This window comes from Andrographis paniculata, unplaced genomic scaffold (assembly GCF_009805555.1).
Source record: "Andrographis paniculata isolate CXL003 unplaced genomic scaffold, ASM980555v1 Contig52END, whole genome shotgun sequence".
In the NCBI taxonomy this organism is placed as follows: domain Eukaryota; kingdom Viridiplantae; phylum Streptophyta; class Magnoliopsida; order Lamiales; family Acanthaceae; genus Andrographis; species Andrographis paniculata.
The window spans coordinates 7,563,291-7,579,857 of NW_026137587.1; the positions used below are offsets into that span (position 1 = coordinate 7,563,291).

At 35.7% G+C, this 16,567-nt stretch overlaps 3 protein-coding genes across 9 annotated transcripts; 1 reads left to right on the forward strand and 2 right to left on the reverse strand.

The window, feature by feature from the left end:
- Window positions 1-68: 68 nt before the first annotated feature.
- LOC127254161 (uncharacterized) lies at window positions 69-5,080 on the reverse strand. Of its 5 annotated transcripts, none has more exons than XR_007839419.1 (4): window positions 4,920-5,080; window positions 3,728-4,018; window positions 1,055-2,405; window positions 69-290 (listed from the first exon to the last, which is right to left on the reverse strand). XR_007839419.1 is itself a non-coding variant. In XM_051279098.1 (4 exons), exons 1-4 carry the CDS (start codon window positions 4,970-4,972, stop codon window positions 1,248-1,250), a joined length of 1,329 nt encoding a protein of 442 aa, XP_051135055.1. In that variant the 5' UTR covers window positions 4,973-5,080; the 3' UTR covers window positions 760-1,247. The 5 variants fall into 5 exon arrangements, 4 of the variants coding, with proteins under 4 accessions (XP_051135055.1, XP_051135056.1, XP_051135053.1 ...); XM_051279098.1 differs by lacking the exon at window positions 69-290 and having other exon boundaries at window positions 760-2,405; window positions 3,728-3,769; window positions 3,943-4,018; XM_051279099.1 differs by lacking the exon at window positions 69-290 and having other exon boundaries at window positions 760-2,405; window positions 3,943-4,018.
- Window positions 5,081-5,156: 76 nt separating this feature from the next.
- Window positions 5,157-9,431, reverse strand: LOC127254160 (actin cytoskeleton-regulatory complex protein pan1-like). 3 transcript variants are annotated; one of them, XM_051279094.1, is made up of 5 exons: window positions 9,118-9,431; window positions 7,918-8,220; window positions 6,528-7,390; window positions 6,202-6,377; window positions 5,157-5,280 (listed from the first exon to the last, which is right to left on the reverse strand). In XM_051279094.1, the coding sequence occupies exons 1-5, from the start codon at window positions 9,271-9,273 to the stop codon at window positions 5,264-5,266; spliced, it is 1,515 nt and encodes a 504-aa protein (XP_051135051.1). In that variant the 5' UTR covers window positions 9,274-9,431; the 3' UTR covers window positions 5,157-5,263. The 3 variants fall into 3 exon arrangements, with proteins under 3 accessions (XP_051135051.1, XP_051135050.1, XP_051135049.1); XM_051279093.1 differs by having other exon boundaries at window positions 6,202-7,390; window positions 7,918-8,202; XM_051279092.1 differs by having other exon boundaries at window positions 6,202-7,390.
- Window positions 9,432-11,814: 2,383 nt separating this feature from the next.
- Window positions 11,815-12,488, forward strand: LOC127254168 (uncharacterized). Its single transcript, XM_051279111.1, has 2 exons — window positions 11,815-12,015; window positions 12,152-12,488. The coding sequence occupies exons 1-2, from the start codon at window positions 11,908-11,910 to the stop codon at window positions 12,272-12,274; spliced, it is 231 nt and encodes a 76-aa protein (XP_051135068.1). The 5' UTR covers window positions 11,815-11,907; the 3' UTR covers window positions 12,275-12,488.
- Window positions 12,489-16,567: the final 4,079 nt, after the last annotated feature.

Consider the following 16,567-nt stretch of genomic DNA (forward strand, 5'->3'; position numbering starts at 1 on the left):
CTGTTTAAATGATTTTTTTAAGTGAAATAATAATTTAAATGATTTTATTTTTTTTTTAATAAAAGCAGATATTGATTTGATTTTTACATTTTAATTTGGTTGGGATTATTATTATTATTATTACAACTTTATTTTGGATAAAAATCAACTTCTATTTATTTATTTATTAGTGAACACAATAGCGTGTATTTGGGGCATAAGAAAAGGATGACATGGGAGTATGGGCAATTGCAATTTGCACACACAATCATTCTTCAATCCTCAGACGAAATTCCAGATCATTCCCCATACTGAAATATACCAATAAACAAATAAAACAATTAATTGATAATAAATGTTTTATTGTAAATATTCTTTATAAAAATAGATAATATAATCACTGTTTTTTTTAAATAAAAAAAATATATCAAAACATAAACACAAGATCAAAGTTAATATATCCAAACCGAAAAAATATTATTGCACAAATAATTTGTAGTATAGTTCCAAAAATAAAATTACTTGAATTCTATGCAATACACAATATAGTAATTCTATATGAAACAATTCAAAATATCATATACAATCATTATTTTTTATTTAAAAACTTAAGAAATACAGGAAACACACAAAACTGCTCACCTAAGCAAAAGACACTTTGGGCAACTGTTTACTTAATTTTGACTAATCAAGGACAAATACTTCTTTAGTGACAGATAGGCACAAATTTTAAGAAAACGTAGCATAATATACATAACTTATTATTGTTGTAGTACTATATTTTAATTCCATTGTCATTTAATTTTTTTCTTAATAATACATGCATACAAACAAAATTGATCAACACATGGAGATAAATGTTCAACAAAAGAGGTTCTCTAGCATATACATACATTTTTATGCTGTTTTCTAACATCAAAATCTTATCCAATTTGAATTCAGAAAACCAGAGACTATATACTCCATAAATGGACAAATCTATACGATCAAGAGCACCAAAGATGAACAAAACGACATAAAAATGTATGAACTACGGCTGCTGTTAGGGAAGAAGAAGAAGAAAAGAAACCATTACCAGTCATGGAGCCAAGTATGTCGCCGTCGCCTGAGCAGCGGCGACTACATTGGGAAGAAGAGTGTGTATAAAAGCATCTCTCCATCCCGGGCCGGCATTCACCAAAATTGGGTATGCTCGATTTATTCCGTATTCACTACAAAGTGTTAGCTATGGAAGCAGGAGTAATCAGGTAAAATAGATGAAGTTAGTTTTACCCGGACCATCCCCTCTGAGATCCTTCAGCAGAGTGTGCATTCAACCGGTCGAGGACAGCATTGAAATCGATCGCCTGACCACTCTCCTCGAGCCTCTGAATTATGTTGATAACATGATCGCTCCTGTAGCCCATCCCTGCCAGCTTCTCAATCAATTCGCTGTAAGGATGGCTCCGCGCCATGTGAGGAGCTACCATATTCGACACCTGCTGTGGTCTCTGGGGCTGGACTGCATTCGATGGGAAATTACTTTGCTGGAAATGAACCTGTGCCGGAGGGTGGTGAGGGGGCCGTCCTCCTTCACCTTCATAGATCAGATATGTGTTTCCTGAGTGAAGAGCCGGGCGAGGTCCACTATGTGAGTAGCTGTTCCCGGGTTGGGGTTGGGCAGTGGAAAATGCAGTCTTGATGTGCTGCATTGAAGGCTGTTGCTGTATCGGCCGACCTCCAGCACCATACCCGTGAGAGGTTGCCTCATGACTGGTGAAGCCAGGCTGGGGTGGCCCGGGAAATGGTACTTGAACAGGCATGGTATTTGAAGCCGTTTCTGGTGTGGGGGGGTTCGACTGGTTCGTCATGTAGCCAGAGCAAACCACTTGGGAAGGGTTTCTGATCTTTGGCTGCATAACAGGCTGTTGGGGCGGTTGCTGAGACCACTGTGGCAGAAATGCAGACACAGGCTGCGGATGTGAGCTCGGGTTTACATGATAATGCACAGATGGCGCTGGCATTCTGGAGTGGTCTTGGACATGAGGCAGCGGTTTAAGGTATTGAGGCTGGGATGGTTGAGTTACGCCTCCTCCGGTGTTCATCATTTGAGGTGTGGTTAAGTAATATGCAGGCATTGATGGTGGGAGGGATGCCAGATGAGGTTGCTGGTGGTGGTCGAGCGGCTGCTGTGGTTGGGTGTGGCGAGAAGGCTGAGGGGACACATGATGGGATACAATGAGTGCCAGCTGCTGATTGTGGGAATCGGAGGAGTTATTGCTGTCTCTGCGTTCGGACGTTGGCGTAGCAGCTCTATCTCGATCATCACTCTGTTGAGAATTTCCGGTGGAAGAGGATTCTTTCTGAGCAAGGTGAAGTTTTGATAGTTCCTTCTGAGTGTCGGCTAGTTCCTGCTTGTCTCTTAGGATCTGGATAGACCGATGAACCTACATTTGGAAATGAAAGAAAGGGGGAAAGAATTTTATTAGCTGTGCTTGGATTCAGCAGTATGGCGCAATAAATTCGATTAGGTATCAAGGGATCATATTAAGAATGTGATCACAACAGGCAAAGGCAAATTCAAATCACAAAAACCAAAGCATGAGCTCTGTTATGGATGTGTCTTTAACAAAGCAATCGGTTTCTAGCCAAGCCTAAAAAGCTTTTCTTGCCGAGAAACAACTCCATCCTTCTCATGTCATGACTTATCTCTCGACACATTTAATTTATAATGTTTGCTGAGCTATAGCTGTTAACTAACTGCAAGTGAAGCACAATGCCAAAGAAGTCTTGGGTCTTATGGTGTGCGGCCTAGCACAAATCTATCAAAAATTTTTTTTTGGAAAAACTCCATAATGATGTCCATATTATAAGAGTAGAAACAATAGATATCACAAGATTTAGAAAAATCACCACAGAAGCCCTTTTAACCAAGCATTGGATGTGATTAATATATCGGGACAATCATTTAGCAGCTGCAAGGTAAACCTTGAAATGTATTGCAAATATATAAAAATTCCACCAGCACTAAAGCAGCACCGATTATCAAGTAGAGGATGACAATAGACAGAAAAATAAAAAATAGTGAGTCCAGCCAAATTCCAAGCTAATTCTAATCATCTCATGTCAAAGAACATATTATATCAAAGATAATTGCTGGAAGGCTCTGAGAAATAATCAGGAAACTCATGCTACATAGAAAGCCTTTTTCAATGCTGAAACAATTAAGACAAGATCTAGGAATGCGACATTACCACAAGACCGTGTCACAACAGTTTACAAATCAGAAAATGTTGCCGATCAGATGCTATATCAGAGTGCCCACAGAAAACAGAACAAAAACAAAAGGTCCGTCAAATATCAAGCTATGGCACAAAGTTCCACAAGGTTAGACAAAGAAGGAACAAATGAAAGAAGAGTAACTACAACATACAGCTGCCTTATGTGCTACTGCCATCATCATGTTTTAACTTCTATTCAGAGAACAGATACACATAACTTTTTCTACAGAGGTCTTTTAATGGTTTTTTTTTTTTTTTTAATAACAAAAAGATAAAAGCTAAGCACCTTCAATAAGACCAAGTGCATATCTGACAACATTGTTGAGAATCAAAGTTATTAAACAAACATATCAATACTAATTGATACTATGCTTTTTTTATCTCTCATTTACATTATTCAACACATCCTACCATCCATCATACTATCTTATCTCACATTCAAAAAAAAAAAAAACAAACAAACACTTTAAACCAGTTTAGAGATGGACCTCTTCAATATGTATTTCCAGCAATTTGAGCTTTGACTCAGACTTTGCATGAACAGAAACCAAGTCAGAACGCATTTCACCAATAGATTTGTCGAGATTATAACAATATAGTTCCAATTGTGATAGCCGCAAGCTGATGCCCTCAAGAAAACGCATGACACTGTCTGTGTACTTCTTCATTGTATTTTCAATGGTAGAGGCAACAACTCGATTACCTGAAGACTCTTCCAATGGACTATAAGCTGCTGCCGGATATGCGGATGACCTTGCCATTCGGTTTTTGTTAAAGTCCTGCTCAATGTAGAGTGGATATCACAATGTCCAATCACTATAGAATAGACCACATAGTCAAAGGAAAGCAGCACAAAAAAGACTAAACTAGAAAAAAACGACACAATGTTATACTTTGCAACAAACTAAACTTATGAAATACAATTGTTCCGACAAAATATGTCTCTTCTTTCCTAGCAATCATGTCTTCGTTATATTGCAGACTGTACGATCAAATACACTTAGACAAACTTTGATTGAGGTTTCTAGATTACTGTTAATTTGTCTTCAATTTCATGTCCAATGGATAAATTCCAAGAAAGATTATGTGAATTCCCACAACGTACACTTAAAAACACTCCTATTTTTTAATTCAACATGTTCATTTCTGCCCACTGGCTGATAACTAGAGATTCAGATGGTGTACAATATAGTTAACAAGTAACAATTACAAGCTTTGTATTACAACCTCCTTTTTCTCAATGGCCTCAACTTCACCAATGAGTAGATAGTTGGTTGCACAAACCTAAAAGGAAGGAACCTAAAGATCTTAGCTAGTAATTACAACCAAAGCTTGTCGTGACCACCTTGACACAGCAGCACATTTATCATGCTCTATATGATCTCCTACTAGGTAAGAGTTGTTCGAGATTGATTACATTTTTCACCCAACAAAGATCAATCCATGATAACTTGCAGAAATGAACTTCGAATAACTGAAATATTCAACACCAAAAACACCAACAAATTTACCTATTTTTGTGATTCTAGCACCAAAAGAAACGAGTAATTGTATGAAACAGTTTCTATTAAACATCATGCAACAAGACGAAAACTAAGAACAAAGAGAACAGCTGCAGCAGTAAAAGAAAATTCTGAATTAACAAACGTCGAAGGTAAAACACAGAATCAAATGGCATACCTTGGGGGAATTAGAACCGGAGGAAGGTTCGGGATGGAGTCCACTACAGCCATCCGGATTGTCGCGATCCTCGTAGGAGCAAAAAATGTTGTCGGACCCGAAATCGAACCCGGAGGGCGTATCAGTGGCCTGCCCTGCCCCCGACGCCATAGCAGCTGGCGATTTACGTCAAGAAAATTCTCACAAAATTCATCCACAATTGAAAACGATGTTCGGGATTGAAGATTATTCCCGGTTGTGCATTGAATTGGATATTATTATGTCTTCGGATTTTGATTTCGACAGAGACACGATCCTCCGATCGAAGCTCGTGGGTTAAAATGGGTAGACCTCACCGACCATGTTCAATCAACCGTTGATACTATCGTCAACAAATTCACGTCATTAATACCAGGCATTTAAAATATGCATTTTACTACGTTTATTATTTTATTTTTGTTTTATTTTTTTTATATCAAAGCATCAATTTATCAAGTATCAATTTCATACCGGTATTTTGCTATACAAGGTTGTTATAATCATGTCGTTATTTTTCTATTGTTATTTGATTTTAATTTGAAATTAGAATCTTGACTTTGAAAATAAAATAAAATAAAAATCAAACACGCCCTTTAATTCATAGACGGGACGTAAAATCCATAAATATTAAACATTACTTATGAAAATAGAGCTAATTTCATTTTAGCTATGCCTAAAGCTAAGAGAGAGAGAGACAGATAAATATAAATTCCTGGTCCGGTCCGGTCCGGTCTGGTCCGGTCCGGTCCGGCCGGGTCTATAATGAAAATACCAACATATACTACATAAAAACTGATTGTGCAAGTGTAACTCATTCACCAATAAACATAAAATTAACATATAGTTCAGTTCTTCCAAGGCGAGTGAGTATAAACTAACAGTTCATAATATATGTTAACACGACAGCAGTAATATATATAAATTAAAGAGGTGATTCCATCGTAAAAGTAAGGCAAAAGATCATCAATATCCAAGAAACAGATAAGAGGACGATTTGCAGCTGCATTACAACGTAAGAACAAAACACAAACTAGAACAGGAAGGAAGGAAAAGAGAATACAGATCTAAAAACGAGCATCTCTTTATCCTTCTAGCAGTAGCAGTAGCATTTTTCCATACACACATGCCTCAAACCTTCTTTCATTATTTATTCCCTCCCATCCCATCGACGCGCACCGCCAACCAACCAAGCAGGTAAAGGAAAACATGGAAACTCATAGTAGAAGACGTAAACCACGAATGGGTAAAATATTTAAACACTAACCAGACCATCCTCTCTGGGGGCCACCGGAAGGCTGCGAGTGTCCATTGAGCCTGTCCAGCACCGAGTTGAAGTCGATGGGTTGCCCGCTCTCCTCCAGCCTCTGAATGATTCCCACAACATGGTCGCCTCGGTAACCCATGCTCACCAGCTTCTCGATCAGCTCATTGTAGGGGTGGCTGCGCATAGAGTGAGACACAGCAATGTTAGGATTATTAGGCATTCGCTGCGGGTTCTGCAGCTGGATGTTATTCAGAGGATAAGTGTTCTGTTGGTAATGTGACTGAGGGGGAGGAGGATGATGCATCCTGCCTCCTTCCCCGTCGTACATCATGTAAGCATTTCCCGGGGGTAGAGCTGGATGCGGCCCGCTGTGGACATAGCCATCGCCTGGTTGAGTAGGGTTGTAGCCAGGTTTGACGTGCTGAGATGGAAGCTGTGGTTGAGGCGGTCTTCCGGAAGCAACAAAGCCATAAGCTGGAGGCTCGGATCCTGCAGGAACTGTTTGTGAGGCTCCCCCGAATGGCACCTGCATAGGCATACTGTTGGGAGCCATTTCTGCAGAGGGCTGGTTCGACTGACTGGGGAGATAGTTGGAGTAGACCACTTGGGACGATCCCCTGATCTGCGGCTGCATAACTGCCTGCTGGGGCGGTTGACCAGGCTGCTGTAGCTGGTGGGGCCACTGCGGCGGATATGAAGGTATCGGCTGAACATGTGAGTTTTGATTCACTGGAGATTGTGCCGGAAGTTGCGGAGCGGCCATTCTAGATGGGTCTTGAATCTGAGATGCTGCTGGTTGATATTGACCCTGAGATGGCTGGGATTGGGCTGCAACGGGGTTGGTCTGTGCTGGATGTAGGTAATAAGCATGCCCAGGTGGTGGCAGTGTTTGTGGAGGCATAGTCGAGGGAGGTGGCATAGGAGACTGCTGATGGTCGACTGGCTGGGCAGGGAGAGTCGGTTGAGTAGCAGCTTGGTGAGGCACAAGTGCCAATTGCTGGTCGTGAGAATCCGATGAATGCTCGCTTGCTTTGGATTCAGAAGCAGGCAGTGAAGCGTTCTCCTTGTTCTGTAGAGAATTATTGCCAGCTGAAGAGGATTCTTTGTGTGCAAGCTGAAGCTTCGCAAGCTCCTTTTGGGTATCGGCAAGTTCCTGCTTATCCCGCAAGATCTGCACAGACCTGTGAACCTGCATATATTAGAATGAAAACGTCGTAATTTATTAGAAGGATAAGGGTGATAAACCATGGGGAAAAAAAGAAAGTACAATAAAAATTCTTTTCATATTTTTCTGTTATTACCAAACAACGATAGCAATTTACCAAAGCTATTATACCCGCTAGCATCAGAATACAAATATGCCTATGAAGTGGAATACATGATGATTATCATCTAGAGTGTTCCAAGATTAAACTCAAACCCACAAGGCAATCTATAAAATTCATGAATTTTATGAACCACAACCAAACTTAGACAACTACACAGCAGTTTGCAAATTGATAGGCATCAATATGGACAATGTTATGAGAAAACAGAAAATGTAAAACATAGTTGGGGGAAGAATATAGTGCATACCAGCCACCCATTCATGACACGTTTAATATGAAATTATCCATTCCAAAACAATGAATATGATAGTTGCGGCAAGATTTATGGAAAAATGAGAGGGCTCTAACAAATATAGGAGCCCACAGATGCAATATTATAAGTAAATACCTCTTGCATATGTTTTTCCAGATATTTGAGCTTAGCCTCTGACCCTTCATGATCACGAACTAAATCAGAGCGCATTTCTCCAATAGATTTGTCAAGATTATAACAATATAGCTCCAACTGTGATAGCCGTGAGCTAATTCCTTCAAGAAAGCGCATTATATTGTCTGAGTATTTCTTCATGGTGCTTTCAACAGTGGAAATAACATCTTGGTTATAAGACTCTTCCGGGGGACTGTACGAAGCAGGAAAAACAGATCCCCTTGCCATTCTGCTTTTGTGGAACTCCTGCTCAATTAAAGCAGCCTTCTCACAATATGCAATATAAATGTAAAGGAGAGGTGAGAACAGAAATACAAGAAAAACAAACCTAGAAGGAATTTTTGAGGAAAAAAAGGCAACTTATTTCATGCTGTTTATCTTGAACACTCATAAATTTAATTTCTATCATAAGACTATACTTCTTAATTTGCACTAACACACAAAATAATTGACTTCTGCTAGTGAGCTCAAGATTTCTAGCTTGTCAATTTGGTACAGGTCAGGCAATTTCACTACAAAATTAATCGACAACAGGCAGCAAACAGTGGCAACAACCTGCAGGAAATTCATCAAAATTTAATATGGATTCTCCTTCACCCGCTGATATCAATCATTTGTTATTTGCAACATTTTTAGCTACCGCAGCCCAGCAGAGTAAGGATAGATAAGATTTGAATCATGACCATGCATTGGAAAAAAACTTATCAACTTCCCCAACCTACTGTGTAGTTTTCCATCACTTAATTCATTGCCTTATTGCATCCTTACCACACGAACGTTTCGTTCCCAAGAACGAGTTACAAGTTCAGTTTAGAAATTGACAAAATCAGCTTATGTAACCAACAAAATGATTAATATCATTACATACTTTCACAAAAATTATTGAATCGAAAGGTAACAAGAAATGGTAGCAACCCAAGTTCTACATAAACACATACTTTTCAGTCGATCCAGTAAAAACCAAAACCCTGCATCGATCACACGAACGCACGCAAGTCAACATCTTCAACCGACAACATAATCTTAAGATTTTAAAACACACGGCCCGTTCAAATCTAAACCCTAAGCAGATAAACGAAGGGAGCTTCGGAGCCCTCACCGGCCAACAAAAACCCTAATTACACAAAAATAAAAACACAAATATACACAAACAAAAAATACCTTCCCCGAATTCGCTGCGATTGAAGGATCGGAATGGTTCCCACTAGTCCCGTCCCGAGCTCCGTAATCCTCGTAGGAGCAAAGAATATCATCGGACGCGAAATCAAAGGCCTTGGAGGCCGAGTTGGTAGTCCGACCGGACGATCCAGATGCCATCGGCGCGCACAGTGGTGCCTCGAGATGCAGCAGATACCCCGCAGTAGAGATACGATATGGTCTGCGAGTTTGCGTAGCTTCCGAGCAATCGTTGATAGATGGAACAAAGAGAGAATATCGTTGATGCGCACTGCGTTCATGTGATGTGAGGTCAATTGATAACTTCAATTTTATTTCTACGAGGACAAAAGCGCGTTTTCACGATACTGTTCTTGGAAACACGTTTTTAATGCAAATTTCAATTGAAAGCGTGGGTCTGTTATGTTTGATGGCATCTTTTATTTAATTATAAAAACATCAGATCACGGCTTTCATTCCGTTCCGTTTAAAATCTTCACTCTTTCCATTTTAATCAATCTCATCTTTTACCATTTAAAATTACATTTCAAGTTTTGTAATTTAATTATACTTCCGTTCCAAAGAAAAGTAATATTTACTTTTACACATTGATTTTTTAATATTAATTTTATATTTATTTATAATGAAAATTACAAAATATTCTATTACATTGTGTGATATAAAAATAATAATATTTGTATAATATATTAAAAATTATAAAAGTATTAATTATGTTAAGCAATAGTATAATTACTAAGTAAAAAAATAATATCTTTGTTTTAGCACAGGTAAAAATGAAAATGATATAGTTGTTATGAGACGGGAAAGTATTTAGATTCATTTACAAATATATTTATATTTTGAATTGTATAATTACTTTTTCATTTCCGAGCTAAAAAGAATTAATGTATATTTTAAAAATGGATGAGGAAAACACAATTTTTTAAAAAACTTTAGAGCGTAAAATAGTTGTCTATGTAAAAATAAAAAATAAAAATTTTTAAAATTTAGCACTATATAAGATTTATTCACATAATTAAAAAAAATTTTACCATAATTTTCAATATATATAATATATATATATATATTTCTCACTAAATTCAATAATTAAATGAAAAAGTATTATTTTTTATATTACACAAATTATTTATACTTAAAGTCTTAATATAAAAATATTTTAAAACAAAATACTAAACAAAAACGTTCATAATTTTTTTATTATAGTAGATTAAATATATAGTTTAAAGTATTATTTAAATATTAATTTTTTATTATAAATTAAAAAAAAATGTATAAACGAAACGTGCATAACATTCAAAATGCCTTAAATTATTTTATTTTTATTTTTTTAAATATTATAAAGATAAATCCATTATTTAAAAAATTATTAGAATTAATAAATGGGCCTTTATTGTATTGATTTCAACTATTGTGGGTCATTTACGATCCCATATTCCGTACAATAGCAATGGGCTCTATTTCGGCCCATAATACCTTCTACTTATATTTAAATTTTATATTTATATCAAATTAATAGTAGATATTTTTTTATTTATTTTAAATAAAGTTAAATTTGTAAAGTAAATAAAAATGTGTCTTAAGTGATGGGACGAAGAAAATAAATAAATGCACTGATTATTATGTGTGATGCATGTGGTTAGCGAGCCGTGACGACTCAACCACTTGGGCGGGCCCTACGCACAACGTGTGTACAGCGTTGATGTCGCCGTGGCTTCATATCCACCATACACGTGGCCTCCTCTGATTTGCTCTCAACCTCCAAATATCGGCTGTTTGTCTGTCCAAATTCCACAATTTCCTACTACCAATTTCCCACGCACAAAACCACTTTCTTTATCTCTTGTGTGTATTGACCAGACTACCCCCAGTATTCCCAATATATAATTTTAAATTATTTTGTGGGATTATTCTATTCGTTTATTTAATCTCAATATATAACATGGCTCCAAGGAATAATTCCAAATTGATACCAAATCATTTGAGCCCATGATGCTTATGACATGATTTGACTACAATTATTATTTAAAAGGCTTTTACTTAAATATTTTTATTGCCACATCAATATCATTAATTAATTCAATTTATAGTACAGTAAAAACATATTAAATTTAGAAGTTTTTCTAAAAAAAAAATGGGAATTTCAATTTTATAATCTCAAATGATTCACATCATGACAATTTTTACTATTTTAATGTAATTGCAGTTTGTTTATATACACGCATATTATTTATATCTTTTTTTGTACTGTACTAATTTGATTGTGTAAATTTTTATTATCATTATTTTAATTGACATAATGATTCATATATTCTGTGGACAATTGAAATGAAAATTATATGATAAAGAGTCTCACACTATAATATATTAATGAAAAGGCAAACATATGCATTTTCTACATAATTATTTTTCTTTATTTTTTAAAAAAATTATTATATTAAAAATATTTTTTTCATAAAATATCAAATTAGATGCTAATTTTTTAAAAAAAAAAATTTAAAATTTAAAAAATTGTCTAAACGAATCATACCCTTTTGAAATGACTTGTAAATAGAAAAAAAGTAGAAGGGTACGACTGTAATTTCAACTGACATGTGGGGGTAGAGATGCCAAAGTTGTCGCCGCAGCGCGGCCCGCGAACAAATTGACCACTATAAAAAGCCTCTTGGCCACAAACTTCCCCATTTCTTAATTAATCTCTTTCCCACAAATCTTTACCTTCAAATTCAATTTTTCAGATTCCGAGAGGGAAAGCCACAGATTTCTCATCCAAACGCCATGAAGAAATCAGCGCTCGTAGCTGCGTCCGTCACCGCCGCTTCCGCCACCGCCATCTCCGCATCCTCCTCTTCATCTTCCTCGTCCAAATTTCACTTTCCTCGGGAGGTATATCACGATTTTTGTCCTCTCATGTTATTATTTGGAAAATCAATAAATGCTCTCCTCTCTCGGAATCTCGCTTTCGAATAATCTGTATAATCTGATCTGATTGCGTTTGTTTTTCTTAAAATTTCATTCAAAGGATGATTACAACCGGAAAACCGGTGAAAACTCGTCGTCGGACGGATCATCGTCTACAGAGAAATTTGCGCCGAGATTCGATGGATTGAGATTCATCGAGACATTGATCACTGCTCATAGATAAGAATTGCGTCATTTTTCTCCCAAATTTTATCTTATAACTATTTTCAGTGCGCCAAACGTGTTACCAGAAAAAAGAAAAATGAAAAGCTTCTTTACTGTGGAGACTCTGTTAGGCGTGATTGCGTTACTAGGCTAAATTTTTAAGTCTGTAACTGGTGAAATCTTGTGTATAATTTAAAATTATATGATAGTGACTATTAATACAGTATTTTGTATGGCTCTGTTTGTTCTGCTGGTTTTAATCATTCTAATTATCACAACAAACCAATCAGACGCTTCATCAACCAGTCGTTGACACTTCAACTAAGAGGTTATTATAGGCAGAGGATTGATTCAGATTATTTTATTCTTCTCGTCATTATGGCTATATTTGGTATGATTGTACAATTCAATTTTTGATCGGCTGTTTCTGGAATTTTGAAATTAACGTGTAATTTTAAATTATTAAACCTTTAAATAAAAGACTCTAGACAAAAAAGACATTCAATTTTAATAATTAGATGTTTTTTTATTTTTATTTTTTTTTTGAAACTTTATTTCATAAATCATAAAAGAAAAATAAAATACATATATATATATATATAAAGGGGCGTGGATAGCACGCTGAAGCATAAAATAATGAAAATCAAAATAAAATACTGTTGTCTGTTGTGTATTTGTATTCAAAATTTGACGTGTTTTAGTATTTGACGTTATCTCGTAAACAAAAAGTACAAAAATCGAATAAATTCATAATAAACTAAAATTAATAACAAATTGAAATTTACAATTAATAATAATAAAGGCAAATGCATATTCTTGAATTAGACATAAACCCAACCGAACAGCCGGCATACGGAGGTTTATGGGTTTTGGCCTATGATATATTAAGGCCCGATCCAATTATTTGAGCCCAGTCCAACAAACATCAAAATAAACTTTTATTCTAACTGAAAAAATTATCGTGTCAAAATTTAAATATTAATATTATATTTATATATAGTACAAATTTTTTTAAAAAATATTTTTATCACATAATACAGATGTAGGTATAAAATATTATTTTATATATAAATATATTTTTAGCGTCAATTACATTTATATGACAAAATAAATATATTGAAATTATAGCATCAATATTTATATATTATACTCAATTTGTTCGAAAAGTATAGTTTTATTATGTTGGGTACGACATTTAAAAAATACTGATATTATATTGGTAATTGATAAAAAATAAAGATAAATAATTTTTTTTTGTCTTATATTAGTGTAAAAAATAGTGACAATTGTGTGATAATAATAAAAAAGTAGATAGTTTTACAATTATATGATTACTTATAAAAATGAAATTATTATTTTAGGAAGAATAAAAATAGTAAATAAGACTATTGTATTGAAAACGAGATAATATGAAATAATTTGATTATTTTAAATCACAAATCCAATTTAGAAAGACAAACAAACAGACAGATGGATCGGAGAGAGTTGAAGAGAATCACGCGGAAGGGAAGGCAAAGAGTGGCTGTTGTGAAGCCACCCCTTCACCGCCAGCTGTTTCTCTGTCTGTCACCCAACCATATTATTACTGTAATTCTTAATATTTCTTTATTATTAATATTTTTTTTACTACTACCTGCTCCCATATATTTTGGACATAAATAAAAAAAATTAGGTAAAATATAAAGTAAGTAATTAAAAAAAATATATTTATAAAAATAATTATAAATTAAAATTAAAATAAATAAATAATTTAATTAAAATAAAAAAATTATAAAAATTAAAATTTAATTAAAGTAGATAATCATATTTTCAAACAAAAAAAAATTACAAATTATATGGACGAACGAAATTGACGAAAGGAGTATACCATTTTGAACCATTTGTTTCTTATTTTCCATTTTAAATTAATTTTCTTATTTATAACCAAAAATAAGTTATTTATTTTTCACAATATATTATATTAAAATATTAATTATTTTATCATGTATAATTTGATCAGACAAAGTAAACATGCCCTAATGTATAATTCATTCACGAAAAAATAAAAACTGTAAAACAGACTTTGATTTCAATGTAGTTAATAGTTTCATAGTAAAATTATTGGAAATGATATATAAAGAGAACAAAATTATTGATATTTAAAATTAATATATAATTTTAAATTTTACAGTTAGTTAGTAGTATGGGCATAAATAAATAAATAAAATGGTAGGAAACAACTTATATATTATCCCTACATCAAATTTTCCTTTTTAAGTAAATAATTTTTAATTTAGAGTACATATACATACAATATATATTTTTAATACTCCATCTGTTCACTTAATAAATTTATATTTATTTTTTAAGTCATTATATTTAACATTAAAAATATTATTAGTATAATTTTTTATACAAATATCATTATATTTATATTATAAAATACTAATAAAAATATTTTTGTCATTTTTTTTTTACTATTTTTACACATAATAATTAATATTCATCGATATAAAAAAATAAATTTCAATATTGTAAGTTGACGGAACTAATATATATTGTTGATGTATTTTTTCAACAAAAATAAAGTAAAATTCAAAGATATAGAAAATATCCTTAAACTTGATTAATTAGTGCCTGAGATTCTAAACACTGTATGGTACAGAAAATAAACTGGAAAATAAAAGACTGAAATTTAAAGTGGTGATCCCCAAATCTGACTTTGCTTTGTTGAAGTTGATTGAAGATGCCTTTTCTGACGGATTTGAATCCTTTAAATAGCCTTTCAGAGAAAACGGTTTGAACCGCCGTCTGGTCGGTTACAGCAACCGCTGTCAACCGACCACCAATTTCTCCTCTATTGACACGTATTACAACTTCCTTCAACCGTTCCCACCAGTCACAGAACTCAGACCTGCCTCTTACCCGACCTGCCTGTCCACTGCCAAATTTCTTTTGCCCGACTTCGTCCTTCACCCGACCTGCTTCTTCGCCCGACCTCACTTGGGCCGACCTCCGCATCAGCCGCCCTCCGTCTTTGACCGAAGACCTCCGCGTCTGTCCGTACCTCTTCCTTGCCCGACCTTCCTCTTGACAAACCTCCGCGTCTGCCCGACTTCGCCTTCCATCTGACTACGGTTTACCCGACTTGGGTACACCCTTTTTTTTTAGACTCCGCCCGACCTTTCTTCCTTTTCCCGACCTTTATTCTGCCCGACCTCCAGACCTTTTGGCTTTCATTCAGACCCTACCCAGAATCCTACTGCCACTTACTATTATTATTATTTTTTGTGCTTAACAATAAGCCTCCTCCTCAAGACTCCTAAACATCACTTCCAGTGATGTTTTAGGAGTTTGCAGGCCGGCATCCGAGGCTACGTCAGCCTCAGATCCGACCTCCATCCTTCGAGGCTACGTTGGACCCGACCTCCATTTATCGCGGAATGGTGCTGGCCTGGACGTTGGTCGATCTTGCACTAACATTGCTTCAGCATCTCCCCCCTGACGGAAGTCATGATTATTTTCTGTAAAAAAGGATTCTAACCTTCTTGCCGTGGATGCTAAACTGGCCAGATCTTGAAAGTCGTGGGCTGTCAGGGCCTCGCGAAGTCTGGTATGCATGTTCCTGACCACGAGATTGGTCATTTCGCTTTCATTGATCATCGTAGGACATCGTCCCTTCATCAATCGCATCCTCTCTATGAATTGGTAGCCGGTCTCTTCCGGCATCTGCGTGATCTCCAGAAGGTCTATCAGTGAGACTGTCGGCAGAGGAGTAAAGAACCTTGCATGAAAATCTGCCTCTAAATCTTCCCAAGTTTGCAACTGTCCAGGCGGCAGACTGGCATACCAAGAAAAAGCTGTTCTTGTGAGCGACAACCCAAACAATTGTAACTTGTGAAACGGATTGTTGCCTACTTCTCCCAATTGAGCCGTGAAGCGACCCACATGTTCAATGGTAGAGGCTCCGTCTTCTCCCGAAAAAGAATTGAAGTCTGGTGGCCTATAATTTCTCGGGAGAGGATGATCGTTAATGATCCTTTCTGGAAATGGCCTCTGGTAAACCGGCCTGTTCACCGTTTGCGGATTCATTCCGAAATGCACCCGCAGAACTTGAGCAATATCCTCCGGATCTACTATGGGTGGAATATAGTCGAACACTGGAATGTGATCGTGAGTCTGACCTCCCAATCTTTCTTCTCTGGAGAAGGCTGGTTCGGCTGGGATGGGATTATGAGTCTGTCCCTCTAATCTCTCATTCGGCTGGGTATTATCAACCCTCGGTCCCAAAGGAACATTATCTGGGAAAGTTAGAGGAATCTTCCCCATATCT

Excerpts from the sequence above, each read along its gene's own strand:
- LOC127254161 (XM_051279096.1), bottom strand. The coding sequence starts at position 5,069 with ATGGCGTCGGGGGCAGGGCAGGCCACTGATACGCCCTCCGGGTTCGAT. Across the intron at positions 4,019-4,919 it reads CCGGTTCTAATTCCCCCAAG|GACTTTAACAAAAACCGAAT; the intron begins GTATGCCATTTG and ends TACATTGAGCAG. Across the intron at positions 2,406-3,727 it reads TGGAAATACATATTGAAGAG|GTTCATCGGTCTATCCAGAT; the intron begins GTCCATCTCTAA and ends TTCCAAATGTAG.
- LOC127254160 (XM_051279092.1), bottom strand. The coding sequence starts at position 9,273 with ATGGCATCTGGATCGTCCGGTCGGACTACCAACTCGGCCTCCAAGGCC. Across the intron at positions 8,221-9,117 it reads TCGCAGCGAATTCGGGGAAG|GCTGCTTTAATTGAGCAGGA; the intron begins GTATTTTTTGTT and ends TATTGTGAGAAG. Across the intron at positions 7,391-7,917 it reads TGGAAAAACATATGCAAGAG|GTTCACAGGTCTGTGCAGAT; the intron begins GTATTTACTTAT and ends TAATATATGCAG.
- LOC127254168 (XM_051279111.1), top strand. The coding sequence starts at position 11,908 with ATGAAGAAATCAGCGCTCGTAGCTGCGTCCGTCACCGCCGCTTCCGCC. Across the intron at positions 12,016-12,151 it reads AATTTCACTTTCCTCGGGAG|GATGATTACAACCGGAAAAC; the intron begins GTATATCACGAT and ends TTTCATTCAAAG.